Here is a 20,543-nt window from a genome sequence, read left to right on the forward strand (position 1 = left end):
ACAATTGTTTGAAATTTGGCATTCTGTGTTTGCCCTGATGTATACAAAAGGAAAAAAAGGTTCAATTGCATCTCTCTTTCAGAAATATTTAATTCTATTTCAATTTCGCCTTCTGGATCGTAGGTAAAAGGGTGGACCATTCAGACCATTGAGACTGTTCCACCGTTTAATACTATCATCTTTGACTGAGTGCTTCAATACCTTTTGCTCTACCTTCACCCCAATTAATAACCAAAACTGTATCAACTTCTACTCTGAAGATACTCAAAAGCTGAGCCTCTGTAAAACCTCATGTTTTCCCACATTATATTCCATCCATCACATTCATGCTAATTTACCAAGCCTGTCCAAATTGTCCTAAAAATGTTTGCATTCTCCTAATAACAAACATTCTTGATTGCTCTGTATCGTTCACCAAATTACATTTGGTCCCCACATCCAATCACTGATATATGTATAAATAACTGGGGCCCAAGCACTGATCCTTATGGTATCATGCTAATCACAGTCTGCCAATGCAAGGATGACCCATTTATTGCTCCTCTATTTTCTCCCTGTTAACCAATCACCAGTCCATGCCAGTACACTCCTCCTATTCCATGTGCTTCAATTTTGCTACTAACTTTCTATAGGGGAACTCATCAAAGCTCTTCTGAAAATCTAAATATGCTACATCTGTTGACTCCCTTCATCAATTTTGTTAGTAACATCCTCAAAAAATCTCCAAGTTTGTCAAACACGATTTTCCATTTTCAAATCTGTGCCGATTATGCCCAACTGAATCAATTTCATCCACATCTATTTATCATTTAGGTGACATGATATTCATATATTCCTCTGTAAATTGGAGGAAACAGTAATCCTTCACATTAATTACTAGTGTGTTCTCTGAAGCTTCAAGTTGATTTTAATCTGATAATTTCAACATCTTCCCTAATTCAATGATCATATTCATTCATGGAATGTGGGCATTGCGGGCAGGGACAGGAGTTATTAGCAATCCCTTATTGTCTTTGAGGAGAAGGTAAGCCATTTTCTTCAAAGCCAAGTAATTGGCTAAACTGTTTTAGAAGGCACTGAAAAATCACTTTGGAGCAAATTTGCACTCACACGCAGGCTAGACCGCGTAAGGATGGCATATTTCCTTCCCTAAAGGACACAAAGTGAACTGGACAGGTTTTTTTTTAACACATTCAAGTTGTTTTGCGACCATCATTACTGATTCAAGAAGTTTTTAAAGCAAAATTCCAGACATGTTTAATTAACTGACTTTTACTTCTCCAGAGGCTGTGTTAACATTTGAACCCAACTCTCTGGATGGCAACATTTTGCATTTCCAAATTGATCCCAGTAAACGATTTTCCCTCCTTTTACCGAAAAGATTTCATGATGTTCCATTTAAGCTATTTGTGGCCGAAAAATGCAGACTTTGAATTATTGAACAGACTTGAAATAACACTTTTTGCAACTATTTATGTTTCAATAATGAAAGGCTTGGCTATTAAGTTTTATAAACTGTTTTCTTTGTGTCTGGTTAATTTAGTTACAGTGCGGTTTTACTATGTTCCCGCGGAAGGTCACCGTATCTTCGGCAAGAGAGGAATCAGACAAGTTGTAAAAATGCCCTGGAAAGTTTGCTTGACCATCTTACCCTCTAATAAGGGGGTCTCATGGGGTTCTGAGGTCAATCGAGCAGTATCAGGATAATGTCCCAGAGTGGGATTGGATGCACATTGTAAATGATGTTGTTTCCCATCCTGGAAGTGTCTCTCCCCCAGCCACACTCCTGTAGCTCCGCCTCCGGGATGCCAATAACACTGAACTTCAGATACGTCTGATACTGTTACGGGGCGATAAACTAAAAGTGCTACAATTAACTCGCATTTTCCAGCATCGGGGCTTCCTTGGAACATTCAGAACTATGTGAAGCGAGTATTTAAAAAAAATGCCTCGGCTTTTGCTCTTGCTTCTCTGCCTGGTCCTGCATCCTATCTCCTGTGCTAACTGCCCCAAACTTTGCAGCTGTAAAGCGGACGATCGTGTCACTTGTGAAGGCAGCGAAGTCGATCATGTTCCAAAAGGGTTTTCCAGAGGCTCCCGCAAACTGTGAGTACATCACGTTTATTCTGTAGTCGAGGCGGGGCAGCTGTGAGAAAACTGAACCTAAACTGAAACTGCACTTTCCACCCTAACCCTAACTTTCATGGTTTTTGAGTGTCCAAAGCATTCGCTGCTCTGGGAGAGTTTGGGGGAAGAACGGCGCTACAGTGCGACTTTCGTTTATCAAGAATGTACTATATATATGTTGACAACTTATTTTTAAAATAATTTCACTTATCGAAATACTGTTCGATAAACCTGGATTTATAAATGTTTCAGGACAAGGCGCTCAGCTTGTGACAATCCACATGCTTTCAACTGTGATGTGATTTAAACACTGAACCTACTGAAAAGAAAGAACTTACATTTCATTGCCACTGTTTAGGCATCCGGGACAATTAAATGTAGCCACTAGCTACTGGGCAGCCAACCTGGACACTGCAAGTCACCCCCCCCCCAAAAAAAAATGACAATGACTTAAATTATTAGATCATCTTGTTTTAATGATATCTGTTAGGGGATCACTGTTGGTCAAGATTAGAACCCACCTCTTTTAGTCTTCTGTTTTCATCAGAGATGCAATTAAGGGACTGGGTTCTCACCCCTCATCCAAAAGTACAGGCATAGAAATTATCCCCAACAGTGAACCACCTTCTCATTCTGTTGTCTTACTCTTTTACAGTAACTGCTCTATCTTAAATCTGTTGCTTGTTGATCTTGGAATACTGATTTTCTTAGTGTCTTGTCTTCTCAATTCTGTGGAAAAGACTGTACATTAAAAACTCAGTTTGATGAATAAAAGGGCATCTGGCATGATTGTTGTGCGTGAAAAGACTTCTTGACGTGATGCTTCATTGCCTTCAGAGTGGGGCTGCTGTTTAACCTTTAGTGGCAAGTCTTTTGTGAGGCGTATGTCTGTGAAAATAAAGCGACACATGAGAAATGTGTCTGCTTTGAAATAAAACAAAAGTTGTCACCATTTCGAGGAGATGTACTGAAAAAGATCAAATCTCTGCCAATTTTTATGGTTATCTTCTTTCATGTGTTGTGGATATCGCTAGCTAGGCCGGTATTTATTGTTCATCCCTAGGTGCCCTTTGGAAGGAGGTAGTGAGCTATTGCTTTGAACTGCTGTCTTGGGTACACTCAGTGTTGAAGATGTAAGAAAAAGATGAAGATTTCCAATGCTTTCACTAGAAGAATTGTTTTAAAAAGCAAATAACCTGGATTGGAGAAAATGCATGAAGGGGAGAGTTAGTCTGTACTTAGCTTTTTTGTGTGTGTACTTTATTTTAGGATGTACTTACATAATTTGTGTCAACTGGAAGAACATGTTGACTGACTCAAAAATTAAAAAAAAGAAAGATTGCTTTGAGATAATTTGGTTACAGTTTTCTGGATACAAAGAAAATTGACAAAATTTGCCAAAGAAAATTGTTCAAATGCCAGAAATAATAGTTAATAATTAGGATTTTGAGTGTTAGAAGGAAAAAAAGCATCTTTTCACCCCAAGTGAAGTTCTCCAATTTCCAAGGAGAAGAAATTGAAACCGAGTATAAATAGATTGAGGGGAGAAAATTGAGAGATATGTTGAGAAGACTGGTTGATGGGGTTGATGCATTGAATAATCTTCTCTTTCATTTCACATTTTTTTCCTGATTCTAAAATATTATTGGCTTTATGTTCTATCACAATTAAAGCATGGCTAGCGTGTAGGAACAGAATGGATTTGGGATGGGAAAAATACAATTAGCAGTGAATGCATCCAGACTGGAATTCTGCGAAAGCAGAGGGATTAGAAAGCACCATACGTGGATTTTCAAAATTGAACTGTGACACTGAACACGTGATGATGACCAAAATGGAAAAGCCATAGTATCTTGGAAAGAAGAGAAAAAGAGATATGATTTATAGTCAGTTTCATTCAAATGACTCACTAAAAGTAAGTGGCTCTGATGCCTTCATAATTAAACTTGTGAAACACATGGTGGAGTGCATGGATTTTTTAGTGCATATGTTTGTCATTAAAGCTGTTTTTCAAAAAGATTAATTTTCTTCACCAATACTTGGACCAGAGTTATATTTGGAAAAACATTACTTATAAATGAGTTGTCTAAAATGTTTGTACTTCATAAAGAATTTTGTTTTTGATTTAGAAGTGAGATATAAAGTTTCCCTTCAATTCAGTACCTTGTTGGAACTGCAAGTTGACAAGTCCACAGATCCTGCTGGATTTCATTCTGGAAACTTAAAAGAATTGGCTGATGAGACAGTCACTGCATTTGTTTTAGTTTTCTAAGACTTGTTAGATTCAAGTAAGGTTCCATTAAATTACGGTGGCTCAGTGGTTAGCACTGCTGTCTCACAGCGCCAGGGACCTGGGTTTGATTCCACCCTTAGGCAATGGTCTGTGTGGAGTTTGCACATTCTCCTTGAGTCTGTGTGGGTTTCCTCTGATTTCCTTTCATAGTCCAAAGATGTGCAGGCTAGGTGGATTGACCATGGGAAATGTGGGGTTACAGGGTTAGGATGGGATGCCTCTTTGGAGTGCCAGTGTGGACTCGATGGGCCAAATAGCCTGTTTCCACACTGTAGGGATTCTATGATTCAAATGGGAGAATAGATAAAGTCACTCCTTTTTTAGAAAAGGGAGGGAGGCAGAAAGCAGGAAACTGCAGATCAGTTGTCTTAACATCTGTCATAGGAATAATGTTAGAAGCTATTATTAAAGATGTTATAGCAGGGCACTTGGGTACGTTCAAGGTGAAAAAGGTGGATAAAACATTGGTTGGTCAAATAGAAACCATGTTTACCTAATTTATTGGGCCTTTTTGAAGAAGTATCTTGTGCTATGGATCAAGGATAACCAGTGGACGTATTGAATTCAAATTTGCCTAAGTCATTTGATAAGGTGCCACAATAAAGGTTATTGCAGAAAATAGCTAACAGGAAGCAGAGGATGGGAATAAATTTTTCAGGCTGGCAGGATGTCATGAGTGGTGTTAGAAAGGAGTCAGCACCGAGGCCTTAATCCTTCATGATTCATAGAAATGATTTGAATGAAGGGACCAAAGGCCTGGTAGCTAAACATGCTGATGACACAAAGTTAGGTAGGAAAGTGAGTTGAAAAGAGGACATAAGGAGCCTACAAAAAAACATAATTGGTTAAGTGAATCGGCAACAATCTGGTAAATTGGGCATAATTTAGGAAAGTGTGAAATTGTCTGTTTTGGCAGAAAGAATGAGAAGGATGTATATTCTCAAAATGTTGTGAGATTGCAGAGGTCTGAAATATAGAGAGATCTAGGTTTTCTAATGTGTGAATCCGAGAAGGTAGTATGCAGGTACAGGTAATCAGGAAATCTAAGAGAGTGTTGTTCTACTGCAAGGGGAATTGAATGCAAGAGTAAGAAGTTATGCTTCAGTTATACAGGGCATTGGTGAGATCGCATCTGGAGTACTGTGTATAGTACTGGTCACTGTACTTAGGGAAGTGTGTTAATGTGTTGGAAGCAGATCAGAGAAGATTTCATAGACTTAAACCTGGAATGAGTTCAAGTACCTTATGAAGAAAATCTAGAAAGGTTAGGCCTGTGTTCTCTGGAGTTTGGAAGAGTCAGCAGTGACTTAATTTCACCATGTGAGATCCTGAGGTGTCTTAACCAGGTGGATGTGGAAAGAATGTTTCCTTTTTCAGGAAGATCTAGCACTTGGGGTCACAGTTTAAAAGTAGGAGGCCATCCATTTAACACAGAGATGATGAAAGAAAAGTTCCCTCAGAAGTTTGCAACTCTTTACAATTCCCTTATTCAAAAAGCAGGGGATGCAGAAGCTTTAAATACTTTTGGCGGAGATAAAAAGATTTTGAATTACCAAGGGGATGAAAGGTTATCAGAGAATGCAATAGTGTAGAGTTGATGTTGAAATCGGATCAGCCACGATCATATTGAATGGGGAAGCAGGTTTGAGGGGCTGAATGGCTGTTCATATGTTAGTGCTGTTTGAAGCATTCTGTTTAATTTGACATCTGTAAACTACTGTTATCTTAAATTGATGCATTGTCTAATAAATATATTGTTTGTCTTGGATGGAAGTAAGTACTGTAGCATACATAAATTTCATCTGCACAAGAAATTTAGTTATAAGGTTTTACTTTTCCTTCTTCAATGTAAGTATACTTACCATTTCATTCTAACATGATATACACCAAGAACAATGGGATTTGCAGCCTTTAAACTCCCGTGCATCATCAAAATCTTTAATCTTCATTGTGCAAATTTTATATTGTTGAATATACTGTGTTTGCTTACATCTCAGGCAATGCTCCCTTCATTCTCTCAGAACATAATGTGACCAGCTGGCTGAAATTCTTATCTCAGAGATACCAAACTTTACAAGAGTTGTTCCAGTCACCAATGTAGATAAAACTATATGGTACTGTTCCATTTCTACTGACGAGCAATGTGCTTCTTGCTAATTTTAGAACATAAGAAGTCACTCACAATGTCTTTCTACTTATCTCTCCTAGTCAGGACAGTTCTTCCCAGGAATATCTGAAGAACCATTGTTAAGAATGTCTCCTTTGTTAACAGTAGTTCTTAATGATAAATGTGACCAGACACCAGAATCATAGCGTTTATTTTTAGAATGAAAGGAGCATTTATAAATCATTGCTCTGTTCCCAAAAGGTAGGGAAAATCACTTGTACGCAGTTATAAGCTAAATGGCTGGAATAATCTTTTCTTTGGTATTGCTAACCGCTGGAAGAGTAACCATTGCAGTGTTTATTTTAGCAATTATTTAACTTTTACCTAGCATTTTCCACACTGAACTATAAGCAACAATAAGGAGTGACTAAAGTACCAATAAATTATGTTAATCATACATTTTCCACATTTAATTATAATTGTCACCTGGTTACAGTGAAACACATTTGTAAGTTTAATTTTGCTAGCACATAAATTATCCATTAGTCACACATCAAATAGCAGTAAAAGTGGATGGAGATTTCTTTTTTTGTTGCTACAGGTTTGTAACATCAGAACATGATAAAGGTAGGGGAAAACAAAATGACTAAATTAACACACATATGTCCAACTACTTGGTATTGCTGAAGAGATCGGTGGCGTTTGCATGATTTTAACCTCAGCAACAGAGTTTAATTGATTACAGCACCTTCAAACCATTCTTTCAGATTGTGACTGGATTTACTCATGGTTCTGAAGGTGGCATCAGCCATGAGTTTCTATGAAAGATGTTCCATACTGGCACCAGATGGTGCTTGTGTTGAAATCTGGCAGTCTTTGACCTCATTTGCGATTGGTATCTATGGATGCATTAATTTTAATCAACTCCTGGTTTATCCACTTTCTTAAACCTGGAAAGTAACAGCATGTTAGATTTCAGTGCAACAACATCTTTTTTATTCTTTATATGAGCTTTGAATGTGACAGAACTCACACACCGTTGAGATACATTCATCTGGCACAAAACAAAAATGCCCATATTGTTTTGAGAGGCAAATGAATGACTGGTATTTTACCAATGGTGATGGTGTTATGTGTGGTCACACATCATGTGGTGAATCCTGGTAGCTTGTTTGAAGTCTCACGGTTACAGTTCATTCCTCATGAATGACCCCCACAGTGACAAAGGCTTCCCTCATTTGAGGAGCTCTCCAACCTCCTGATCATCTGCGTCTTTATTATTCCTGGTAACCGTTGGGTACTTCATGTATCTTGAGGGACAACATATGTACGAAGTGTCTCCAACTGCTTAAGGTCAGGATTTGCTCACTTGCAGGGCAGGTGGAATCATTGTGGATCATTAGGCAGAATGAGAATTTCTTGCATCAAACACTTTAAGAAGTGAGAGTGCCGGATGGTGGGTGGGTGACCAACTGGAAAAGTAAGAGATGACTGGTATACTAATGTCTGTATGATTTATGCCACTATCTAGCCAGTACTAGGTGTCAGCAACTTCTGGAAGTGATGATATGTGAAAGAATTCAGTCCAGTCTCTGTCACCAACGGGCACAGGACCGCACAGAAGAAACAAAGAGATGGGGGACATCCAGGCAGTGTTATAACCAACTTCATGAGTCCCTTATCATGTGTTGCCACCTTGTACCAGCTTAATGGGCAGCATAGAGAGGCTACAGAATTTCCTGCAGAATGAAGAGAATTAATAAAAATCCAAGTATACTTCAGTGCTAAGCTCTTATGTCCTCAATATCTGCAAATTCCATGTTCAGATTTTTAGGAACTACGGAAGAAATCAAAAAGTAGGAAAGTGCTCAAGAGAACTTCCTTGACCCGTTATGTTCTTGTTCAAACAAGGAAGGATGAGATTCTGGGGAATGAGCTGAGCTAAGTGGATTGAGAAATGGGGAATGGATGATCAGCCTCATCTCGATGGGTTGCATGCCAGTTTGCCAAAGGGAAATAAATGTGGAAATTGTAAACAATATGACATAATCTTTCAACCTTCTTTAAATTGCAAAAGTGCTAAATTTTAGATTACTCCCAGTGGCATTTGCTAGCTAGGACAGAACTCAGAAAGTAGAGAAGATCAATTTGTGGCTTGAGTCATGGTGCAGGAAGGTGAGCTTTAGATTCTTCGGGCATTTGTAGCAGTTCCAGATGGGAAGCACCTATTTAGAATAGTACTGTTGCACCTTAGCAGTTCTGAGGAAGGGTCACTGGACCCGAAACATTAACTCTGATTTGTTTCTTCACAGATGCTGCCAGACCTGCTGAGCTTTTCCAAAACGTTCTGTTTTTGATCCTGTTGGGAAGATTCGTTAGTGGGATAAGGGAAGGTTTGAACTGAATTGGCAGGGGGATGCACTCCAGCACAAACAATGTAACGTGTTGCACAGTACTAAAGAAGAAAGTAATATTATTAGATAGTTGCAAACTAAATAGTTTACAATGAATGCAAAGATCGGTTTAAAATACATGTATGTAAACACACAAAGTTTGGTAAATAAGGTTGCTGAGCTATAAGGACTAATAACTGTGTGAATATGATGTAATGGCAACAATGGAAACATGACTCTGAAATAATGAATTGATGACTTGGATGAGGAAAATGAATATACTATAGCCAACTATAGTTTGTGAATACATAAAAAAGGTGGAAAGGCAATTGGTGAGGATGACACAAAGAGTCTATAGAGGAATATAGACAAATTCAGTGACTGGACAAAAACTTGGTAGATGAAAGGTACTATAGGGAAATGTGAGGTTATGTACTTTGATAGGAAGAGTAAAGGAGCTGAATATTATTCAAATGAACAAAGGCTGCAGCATACTGCAAAAACGATGGATTTGCTAGCAAAATGCTAGCATCCAAGTTCAGTGATTAATAGGGAAGGCAAATTGAATGTTCGCCTTTACTTCAAAGAGAATAAAGTTTAAAAGTAGGACATTTTTTCTAAAACATACAAGGCACTAGGCCGACCACAGCTGGAATACCATGAACCATTTCAGGCCCGTTATCTAAGGAGAGATATATTGGCATTGGAGGCAGTCCAAAGAAGGTTCACTAGCCTAGTCCTGCATATGGAGAGACTTCTTTATATTCTCGCACACATGGGATATGGGCATCACTGCCTGATCAGCATTTATTGCCTGTCCCTAGTTACTCTTGAGAAGGTGGTGGTGAGATGCCTTCTTGAACCGCTGCACTTCATGTGCTGTAGGTAGACACACAATGCTCTTAAGGAGGGAGTTTCAGCATTTTGACCCAGCGACCATGAAGGAACGGTGATATATTTTCCAGTCAGGATGGTGAGTTGCTTGGAGGGAAACTTGCAGATGATGTTGCTCCCATGTATCTGTTGCCCTTGTCCTCCTAGATGGAGGTGTTTGCAGGTTTGGAAGATGTTATCTATGGACCTTTGCTGAATTTCTGTTGTTCCATCTTCTAGATAGGGCACATTGCTGCTAATGAGCATCATGTCTTATGAGGAGAGGTTGAGTAGTTTGGGCCTATACTCAATGGAAGATAGAAAAACAAGAGATGACATTATTGGCTTATACCCGATTCTTAGGGGACTTGACAGGATAGACGTGGGAACGCTGTTTCCCCTTGGGGGATAGACTAGGACCAGAGGGCATAATCTCAGAATAAGGGGTCACACATTTGAGACAGAGCTGATGAGGAATTTAGAAATTGTTGGAAAAAGTGAGCAGGTTTGTCAGCATCACTGAAGAGAAATCAGAGTTAATGTTTTCAATCCAGTGACCCTTCTTCAGAAATGAAGGTGCAAGGAAAGAAATATTTTTTATGTAGAGGATAGGGTGGGGGCAGAGGTAAGGAGTAAACAATAGGTGGAGACAGAGCCCAGAGAGAGAGAAGGACAGTTGGACAGATAAAGGAGTGGATAACGGTCAGCCTAGGAGAATAGCTGCCAATGGGGACTCTTTGTGACTAACAATTGGCTGTGTGTAATAGCAGACTATGTGATAACAAGGCCTGGTGTGTGGGGGTTGGAGTAAGCACATGGCCCTAAAATAGTTGAACTCAATAATGAGTCTAGAATGTTGGAGAGTTGTGCTGATCTGCGCTGGAGCACTGCAGCAAGCCTGAGACAGAGATGTTGGCCAGGGAGCAAGGTGGTGTGTTGAAGTGGCAGGCAACAGGAAGTTCAGGGTCTTTTATGTGGACAGGACATAGGTGTTTTGCGAAGCGGTAACCCAATCTACACTTCGTTTTCTCAGTGTAGAGGAAACCTCATTTTGAATAGCAAATACAATAGTCTAGATTGAGTGAAATGCAGGTAAAATGCTGCTTCACCTGGAGGGTGTGTTTGGGCCCTTGGATACTGAGGAAGGTGGAAGCAAACAGGCAGATATTACACCTCCTGTGATTGCAGGGGAAGGTGTTGTGGGGCTGTGGAGGTGTGTTGGGAGTGAAGGAGGAGTGGACCAGGGTGCCCCAGAGGGAACAGTCCTTGCAGAAGGCTGACAAGGAAGGAGAGGGGGATATGTGTTTGATGGTGGCATCCTGCTGGAAGTGGCCGAAATGGCAGCTAATGATCCTCCGGATGTGTTTGCAGATGGGATGGTAGGTGAGGACAATGGGGACCCTATCATTATTGGTGGAGGGCAAAAAAGTGGTGAGAGCTGAAGCTGAAGCAATTGTGTGAATTATCTTGCTGATAGAGATGGCATGTTAAACTTAAAATGTCTCTTCCATATTTAAATGGTTTCCCATTTTTGTTTTTAGTAGAAGGGGCAGCTGTATTTCAGATGGAATTTAATATTGCAGAATGTGTGATGATGTATTTTCGAAGAAGGAATAGAGAGAGAGAGACAATATTAAAGTGTGTACAGACACCCGTGGATACATGTGCATTGATCTGTGAAGGTAATAGGAGATACTGAGAGAGTCGTTCACAATAGACAGGGAACCTTGGGCTTCAAACTTAGACAAGTTTAATGCAAAAGCAGGGAAGCTACCCTGAACATTTATGAAGCTTTGGCTAAAATACAGCTAGAGAGTTGTATCTAGTTCTGATCGCCACTCATTATTAAGAATGTGTGAGTTCTTGAGAGGGTACAAAGGACATTTACCAGAGTAGTTCCAGTGATGAGGGACTTCAGCTAAAAGGTTAGTTTGGATAAATTAAGGTTTTTTTTTCCCTTGCAACAAAGGATATTGAGGGGAGATTTGATACAAGTGTTCATGATTGTAACAGTTTTAGATAAAGTCGACAAAAAGTTGTTCTTATTAGCTGACGGTGCAGGGGCTAGAAGACAGGGGAGGTGTGAGTTCCAAGAGCAAGTCAGAGACTAGGAATTCTACAGTGACTAACTTATCTTCACTACTCCCCAAAGCCTACCCCCATCCACACGGCACAGGTCAGGACTGTGATGAAATACTCCCTACTTGTCTAATTGAATGTGCTGTATTTTTCAAATATCAGTACTCCCTACATGTTATGTACTGTGGTCATGTCCACTGGAGCCTTCTGTTTAGCTTCATTGCCACCAATACTTCTTTTTGGGATTAGTCTAAGTTACTGTTACTGTGTGGGAAAGATGTTCACATGAATTCTTCAGCAGACGATCTGCTCAGTCTTAATAAAAAACATGTGTGGAATCTTAAAGGGGACCAGATGCACTTTACAGAGGACATTTTTTGGCATCAGTATTGCTGTTGAATGTTTATTCCACTTGGAGCATTCTTAACGTTCTCAAAATGTATCAGAGAAGATAGTTATGTTTCTCAATGAAATAATCTTCTCCGTTTTAACCTTGCGATGTGGTAGACGTGTGATCCTTCCATTCTCGCACATATGCTTTTTGTATAATACCATCATCAAGTATACTATTAGCATTTGGTAAGTTTAATATCATGGATACCTCGTGATCAGCTTTTCAAACAAAAAAGCTGGATGATATTTGAACAATTCCTCCAAACCTGAAAAAACAGTAACATCTTTTGCTTCTTCAATCATGAAGAGATGTCAGATATCAACCTAAATTATGTATATTTTCTCTTGCTTCAATGATCATTCTTCTGATACCTATGTGTGTAAAGTTATGTTGATCACTTGCATTTTGCTTCTGAGCTGGTTGAGGTTCTTCGAAACAAAATAGGACTTTAAGAGCGAAGTCAGTTTTCTGCTCAGACTGGGAGGCATTGCTTTTTGATGAAGTGTACCTGTTCCACTTGGTGTCAACCTTGGAATTTTAAGACTATTCTCGGCATTGCTTTGAATTTGAGCATTATTCTATCTGCATCTGTCAGAAAGTTGTAGTTTCATTCTCCTTAACCAAGCTTTTACTTTCACATAAGGTAATAACAATCACAATGGTGTCAAGTTTGAAATGAGTTAGATGACCATGACTCTGTATGATCTCTGTCATATCTAATTTAGAGAAGTCACCTATTACTGCAAGTAATGGTTTATTCACATCTTCTAAGGTGGCATACCGTTGAGATTTGTGCAATAGTGTTATATCCTGGAACATCTTCCCAAGATGTTGCTTTAAGGTGTTAATTTCTTTGCGCAAGTAAGTATTATTAGTTCTGTGGTTGTCTTTGACTTTTACACATTTTCTGTAGTCGTTCCACTTTGTAACAGAAGTCGAAATGGCTTAAAACTGGACATTGTTTCGGTTTTGATGGTTTCTTTAACTGCACATCTGGAACATCGAATTCTAACAAATTCTAAAGAATTTGAAGATGTTTTATGTTGGTCTATCTTGTGATCACAGTCTGACCACAATTCTGTCTTGAATTAGTTCTGGTTGCAAATCATCACAATCACAAAATTCTGAAAAACCATAAAAGATCCTTAATAAAGGTTCCTTTCAGGGCTGAATTCCTCTGTTAAATCTTATGCACTCTATCATAATATTAGTTCTTAATATAAAGTAATTGTCACATACTTTGACAACATTTTCAAAGGTATTTGTCTCCTCACTTATAATCCGCACTTTTAACACCTGATCTGCAATTGAACATACAGAATAAATAAGTGTCTCATTGATTTTCTTTGGACTTCTTTCATAACAATTCTGTAGTGCAGGAATTATATTTTTGATATAATCTAATTTAGTCCCATAGCTGAAGTATTTTTGATTTTAAATGTGATGTTTCTCTCATTTAAATGATTTACTTGAAAGCTATTGCAGAAATGTTTTAATTGTTTACAGATTAGCCTTTCTCCTCTGTATTCTAAGTTGCATAAATACTTCAAATGTGTTAAATATTATCTCTTGGGCAGCAAGTTTTTTCTTTAGTTTTGAATGTTTTAAAAATTACTGTATAATGAAGATAAATTGCAAATAAAAGTTTTGTCATTAAGAAGCTGGTTGTTTTAATGCAGATTTTTCTTCTCTTCTTTCCCTCTTCAGAAATTTTATGTTTATTCATGCCATTTTAAGTGGACAAACAGGCTTCATGATATTTTTGTATTTTTAAGAATATATTCTGATGCGCAATTAAGGTTCATCTTCCCTCAAAACACGTAATAATTAAACTGTTTCTCAGCTTTCACTTTTTCCACTCCAATTGGTCAATTTTTATTGCTGTGTTACTGATATTGTTAATGAATATCCTCTTTTAAAGATTGTTTTTGCAGCTTTTGCCTGATTATTTTAAACGGCCACAACAATATTCCTTTACAAAGTTGGGTAATTTAAGCCTTCTTTAGTTGTCCTAATTTATAACTTTACATAAATGTAACAATGCTCACCCTTTCACAAAGGGAATTAACTTACTTAAATGTTCAATATTGACCATTGTATCCTGGGTTTATGATTCAATTTTTTTGCCTTTGCAGCTCTACTAAAATTTTCAATTTTCTAAACAAGCTTTTTCAGTGGTTTTTTACTATTTCGACCTGTTTTGAGCTTCTACAATCATGTTTAGTACTGCTATCAATTCTGCAACCAGAATGCTGACTACTGCATTCACAAAAACAGTCAGGCTCTGTGTACTTTTGAGTTGCTGAATACAGATGCTCACGCAGTTTTCTGGAGTGAGTGCCAAGTTCCCTATTCCCTCTGTCACCTTACCTTTGGTGATGAGGACCAGTGGCTGAGGCAATGGAGTGCAGGTCTGTGCATGTATCCAGCAGACTCTGAGACAGCTGGACCTGCCTCTCTATGGCTCTCACATTCTTGAGTCAGCTGGGTCTCCATAGCTTAGCTACACTCCTGTAGCCTCTCAGCTATGCGGGGCACTACCTCTCATGTACTTGCCTCCTTGTGCATTCACCTGAAGTCTCTTATCACCAACACAACTGGGTCCTCTCATACCTGAGGCTGAGCAGGTGGCTGGTCTCCAGCAGCCCTCTGCGTGCCAATGCCCTGACATGTTCCTTCTGCCAGCTGTGGAATTGTCGCAGTGAGGTGCTCAGCACTTGCAAACTCTGTAAATCTGACATTCTAAGTATTTGAGCTGGCTGTGGGCACCAGATTGCCCATGCTATCCCTGAGACCATGCACCTGTCCTCCTCAGGATTTGAGAAGGTGCCTTCCAATGGAGTGGTCTGTATATCCACAGGGGCTGCAGTTATCCCACTGGTATCTGCAAAGCACGAGACAAAGAAGCTATCGCAGCCTGTGGATAGAGGTCTTGTGCATAAAGTGACACTGACAGTGGAGTTAATATGAGACAGTTGCAGTGGAATGCGGTGGTACTTACAACTCGCAGATTGGCAGGACCTAGATGTTTTGGCATCCCCACAGGAGCGGTCCCAGTCTTGTCCTGTGAAGAACAGGATTCTCTCCTTCTGGTGGGTGAGGAATCTAATGTTGGGCACCACACTACCCATTCTGGCTCTTGTCACCCTTTTATGGTAATTTTCCCCTTTGGTGGAAGGGATATAGGTAAATATAGAGAATATATAGAAAAAATACAGAGAAATGGATTGAGTGATTTGAAAGTGGATGATCTTCTTGCAACACTGCTGGCCGTTCATTGGAATGTAGAAATGGCACTGACCAGGGTAAAGATCTCAGATGAAACTGCCAGAGCATGGTGGCATGGCCTCTTCTGCCAGTCCTCCCTGGACCACCTCATCCTCCAGATCCCTGTTGTACAATCACAGTACCATTTTCCCCTTCTCCAACATCTTCAGAATGACTCTCCTTCATTGAGCAGGTAGATCTGGAATGCCAGACCTCATCCAGGTACACAGTGGCCTTTTAAAGGTGGTGCAGGCACCAGGAATGCTGTTGTTTTTCTGTGGATATTCATTGCCAAGTTGTTCCAGGAACTGTGGGGATAGAATAAGCTAAAATCGTGTAAGAGAAGTATCATAGGGACGAGGTAGGTAGTTAGTGAGGTAAGTTTGATAAAGTGCAGTGAGAGATTTTGGCAGGCCTCATAGAGAAGAATCCTCCTTGAAACTTGAAACAACTGACACAACCTAAAAACAGTGACTTTCAGCTCTTTGTAGCTATCCTCTTTAATGGTGATCCTTTTGGGAGGAAATAACATACACCATTATCAGCCTAATCAATCATCCAACACACTCTTTAAAATGCATAATAAAGTCAATATTATTTCAATGAAATTCACTAAATCATCTCCCTTTGGGGAGCTTGTTAGGTTTGGTGGTTACATGAAATATTTTGTTTCTAAATATACTTCGTGAAAATTATATCAAATACGCACAAACACACAATTCATTTTGCAATTTTATTGACATTATTACACCCTGTTTGTTTAATTTGTCTCGATGTCCATTTGTAATGAGCTTTTCTGAATTTTTTTTACTCGTAGTTACAAATTCAGAAAACACATTCAGTTCCATTTTGAAAGACTGTAATACCAGAAAGACAGATGGCACAATGCCACTGAGTGTTACACGCAGAATATAAAGGACCACTACTACCATTTCTGAGAACAAAATTATTTCAATTCTTGTTTCAAAGGGTGTAAAGCTGGGATTGGCTACAGGCATGACCTTTCTAGACAGATGCTTTCCCATCTAAGATGTTCAAAGCTCAATCATGTGATTACATCTGTCTGGCTGAGATTATACACAAATTTGAAATCCCACATACTTCTTGCATACCATTCAATATGTTAGTTAAATAAGATGCATCATTAGCATTTAGCCTCAAAGTGTGTTGTCAGAATTAAGACTGGATTGAAGCTCGGCAGAAAAAAGACCCAAGGTAACAATAGATGCCAATTTGAATGTCTTTCATGTCCATACTAAACATTGTAATTTGACTACCTGACTGTGTAAAATAGATTGCTAGTCATGCATTTATGGATTGGAGTTATTCTCTTTGGTGCTGACTTCCAACTGTTGCAACATAATTATTTTCCTGAGGGGAGGAGAAAGAGGTACTGTGGTAATTTATTTTCTTCCCGTGTGTTTAGCCTGTTTCATTTTCAGGCTTCAGAAGACAAACCTTCACTCCTTTTGACTAAAAGAAAGCCATTTGTTTCCTCAGTGGTTGCAAGTAGTTTCATGCAGTGAGGGTCTGCTTTCCTGATATTAATATTATCGAATAGTGGCTGTCAGGGATCAGCAGTCATTTGAAAGCTAGCACCTCTGACAACTCGATATTCTTTGTTATTGCACTCAACATTATAAAATTGGAGCATCCTTCTCGATCATTCACCATGGTTCCAGCAGAAAATCCAAGGGAACTTAGGACAAACAGCATAAAGGCTGTTTATATCATTTTTCCAGGATTTTCTCAAGTCTTCGCGAAAGTGAATGATTAAAAAAACTTGAAGTATAAGTATTTGCTTTGAAATTCTGGAGTGCACTCCTATTTCTGGCAGATTGCCTGATTTTAGCATACATATTAGTTTTAACCTCATGGAAGAAATTGGTAAAGATTTAAAGATTTTCCAAAGATTTCTGGTCTAAGTTGAATGCAACAGCCGTTTTGCAGCATTAATTACAGTGGTTATTTTGCTACTCTGAATAACTATGTGTTTACTTATTTTGATACTCTGAATAACTGTATGTGTAGTTGCTAAGAAGATGTGGCCTTATCAAGAGAAAATAAGGCATTTTGGCAACTTGCAGCAAAAGAGAGGATAGCCTGTTCCCACAAGAAAGACGTGAAAATGTTCAGCTCCAGCAGCATAAATTTCAAATGAGTAACATGTTGTGTCGCAAATTCAATTGTCCTAACCATAAATTTACAGAAGGATTGATGGTACATTGTTGGCTTGCATTTCAATTACAACTTGTTGATCGTAACTGATCGTAGCAAACATAATCATCAGGTATTAAAGCATTTGATTGCTTGTGGTTGCAGCGTGATATTTGTTTCAGTGCTGAAGTACCCGATCCTTGACATTTATCAGTACAAATTACATAGCAAAATGAGGTAGAACAAATATTATTGAGTACTAGAAAGCTCGAAATCAATTAAAGCCAGAGGACATGTATTCACAAAAGGTGATGGCATTGATTGATGAAAGTATACTTGCAAACATACCATTGCAAAAAGTAGATGTAAAAAACAAAAAGTGTCAAGAGATAACTTCAGGACAGATTGGGCACCGAGGACTTTCATTCTTCATGTGTATAAATCGTATGGTGTACAATGCTGTTGCTTATGGTTAAATGTTTTATAGGTGTAAGATGTAATGTGGCTTCCCATACTCTCAAAGTTAGTTGTTTTCACTGGCATAGCCTCTCACACTATTGTGTGTGTGTTCAACATGGTCTGCTTCTTTCATTGATAGTGGTAAGTGGGATGTGAATGGGTCCAAGTTAATTACGGTAATTCTCCTCTGGGAAGGGGAGCCTCTAAGAAAATGCAAAGAAACCTCACAGAACCCTGAAGGTAGGGCCAATCTATTTCCATTAGTATTCAAACTTAGTATACCAATAGCATTTTTGGTTTGGGTTGATTTGTGTAATTTGTCTACAAACAAAATTTCTGCAGGATTTTCTTAGAGTTGTAATGTCACCAAAAATGGGAACTTAGAAAAATTGAAGATTACTGAGATGACTGTGTACCTACTGTGGATGATTGTAAAAACCTATCTTGTTCATTAATGTGTTCTAGGGAAGGAAGTCTTTCGTCCTTACCTAGTCTGGTTTGCATATGACTCCAGACCTACAGCAATATGGTTGATTCATAGATATCCTCTGACATGGCTCCTTGCAGCCCACACAGTTAGTGAAAAACTTTAAAGTCTAAAGAAAAATTTAAACTGAACAGACTGCATGATATCATAGAACCATATAATCATAGAATCCCTACAGTGTGGAAGCATGCCCTTCGGCCTAACAAGTCCACACCGACCCTCAGAGCATCCCACCCAGACCCATCCCCCTGTAACCCACCTAATCTACACATCCCTGAACACTTTGGGCAATTTAGCATGGGCAATCCACCTAGCCTGTACATCTTTGGACTGTGGATGAAACTGGAGCTCTCGGAGGAAAGCCACGCAAACACAGGGAGAATGTGCAAACTCCACACAGACAGTCGCCCGAGGGTGGAATCGAACCCGGGTCGCTGGCTCTCACTCGAAGAAACAATGATAAACCCAGACCTATTGCCCCTGCAAAGTCCTCCTTACCAATATATGGGCATTTGAGGCAAAATTGGGTGATCTGTCCCACATACTAATCAATCGGTAGTTTGACATAGTCATACTTAATGAATCATACCTTACACATACTGTCCCAGATACCACCATCACCATCTTTTGGTATCTCCTTTCTCACTGTAGGTGTACACACCAGAGCTGGTGGTGGTGACATACAGTCAGTCAAGAATTGTCTTGGAAGTCTTCAACAATGACTCCACACTCCATTACATCTCATGGTAGGAGGTCAAACATGGGCAAGAATCTTCCTGTTGATTATCACACACATATATCTCCCTACACCTCCAATCCAGCTGATAAATCAGTAGATCTTCAACTACTATTTGGAGGTAGCACTGAAGGTGGCAAGGTCATGAAAATTGCTTTGGTGGGTGGGGGTTTAGTGTCAATGCCCATCACTAATAGCTCCACTTGCTCACTAGGCTGACCTAAAGGACATAGGTGCTAGATTGGGTCTGTGGCTGGTGATGAGGTAACTGACAAGAGGATAAGATCTACCTGACTTTGTCGTGACTTATCTGCCTGATACAGATGCATCTGAGATGAACTGAACATAAAAGTAAGGATGTTAAGTTTATACAGGGCATGTGTGAGATCACACTTCAAACATTTTGTGTAGTTTCAATCTCTGTATTTAAGGAAGGATATAAATGCATTGGAGGCAGTTCAGATGAGGTTTACTAGACTGATAACCAACAAGTTTGCTGGAGAAACTCAGCAGGTCTGGCAGCATCTGTGGACAGAAATAATGTTATGAGTCCAGTGACCCTTCTTCAAAACAGATCGTAGTTAGGAATATGAGGCATTTATGTATAACCAATACCACATATGAAGATTCCTGTCCACAAATTTCTCTCCACAGATGCTGCCAGACCTGCTGAGCTTCTCCAACAATTTCTTTTACTTTGTTTTGGAAGGGATGATATCTATTTAAATCTCACAGCATTGAAAGTACAGAGGAACATGAGATAGACATTCAGAAGGTCGGGGTGGGAACTCAACATCTGCATTAATTCTTAGTCCAAGGTGCATCTTTATCACAAAACAGCTTTTTAAAAAAAAATAAATGGGCCAATTTTCCAGGGAAGAGCTAGGCACCCAGTTGGAGATGTTGATCACCTTGACTAGGAAGGACTTGCCTTTCTGATGCAATGCTATAGACAGATGGTGGCCATGTTAAAGTATACAAAGGCCTTGCCTTTGGAGCAGACACCTCCTTGGAAAACCATGGCAGTCTTATGAGGTTGAAATTTGCCAACATCAGTGCATGTGCTGATGGAAGTAAAAAAAAATTGACATATTTATTTGGTCCAGTGGCAAACATAAGAACTATGTACTTGTTGGAAAGAAAAATTGAAAGTTCCAAATCTGGACATTCA

The 20,543-nt window shown here is 39.2% G+C and overlaps 1 protein-coding gene across 1 annotated transcript in view; it reads left to right on the forward strand.

The window, feature by feature from the left end:
* Positions 1-1,840: 1,840 nt before the first annotated feature.
* LOC109917217 (follicle-stimulating hormone receptor-like) overlaps positions 1,841-20,543 on the forward strand; it is a 99,499-nt gene continuing 80,796 nt past the window's right edge. The window contains exon 1 of the mRNA XM_048601319.1: positions 1,841-2,106. Coding sequence (XP_048457276.1) covers positions 1,946-2,106 — 161 coding nt within the window. The 5' untranslated portion in view covers positions 1,841-1,945. The remainder of the gene's footprint in view (positions 2,107-20,543) is intronic.

The sequence above is a fragment of the Rhincodon typus genome, chromosome 9 (assembly GCF_021869965.1).
Source record: "Rhincodon typus isolate 14 chromosome 9, sRhiTyp1.1, whole genome shotgun sequence".
NCBI lineage: Eukaryota > Metazoa > Chordata > Chondrichthyes > Orectolobiformes > Rhincodontidae > Rhincodon > Rhincodon typus.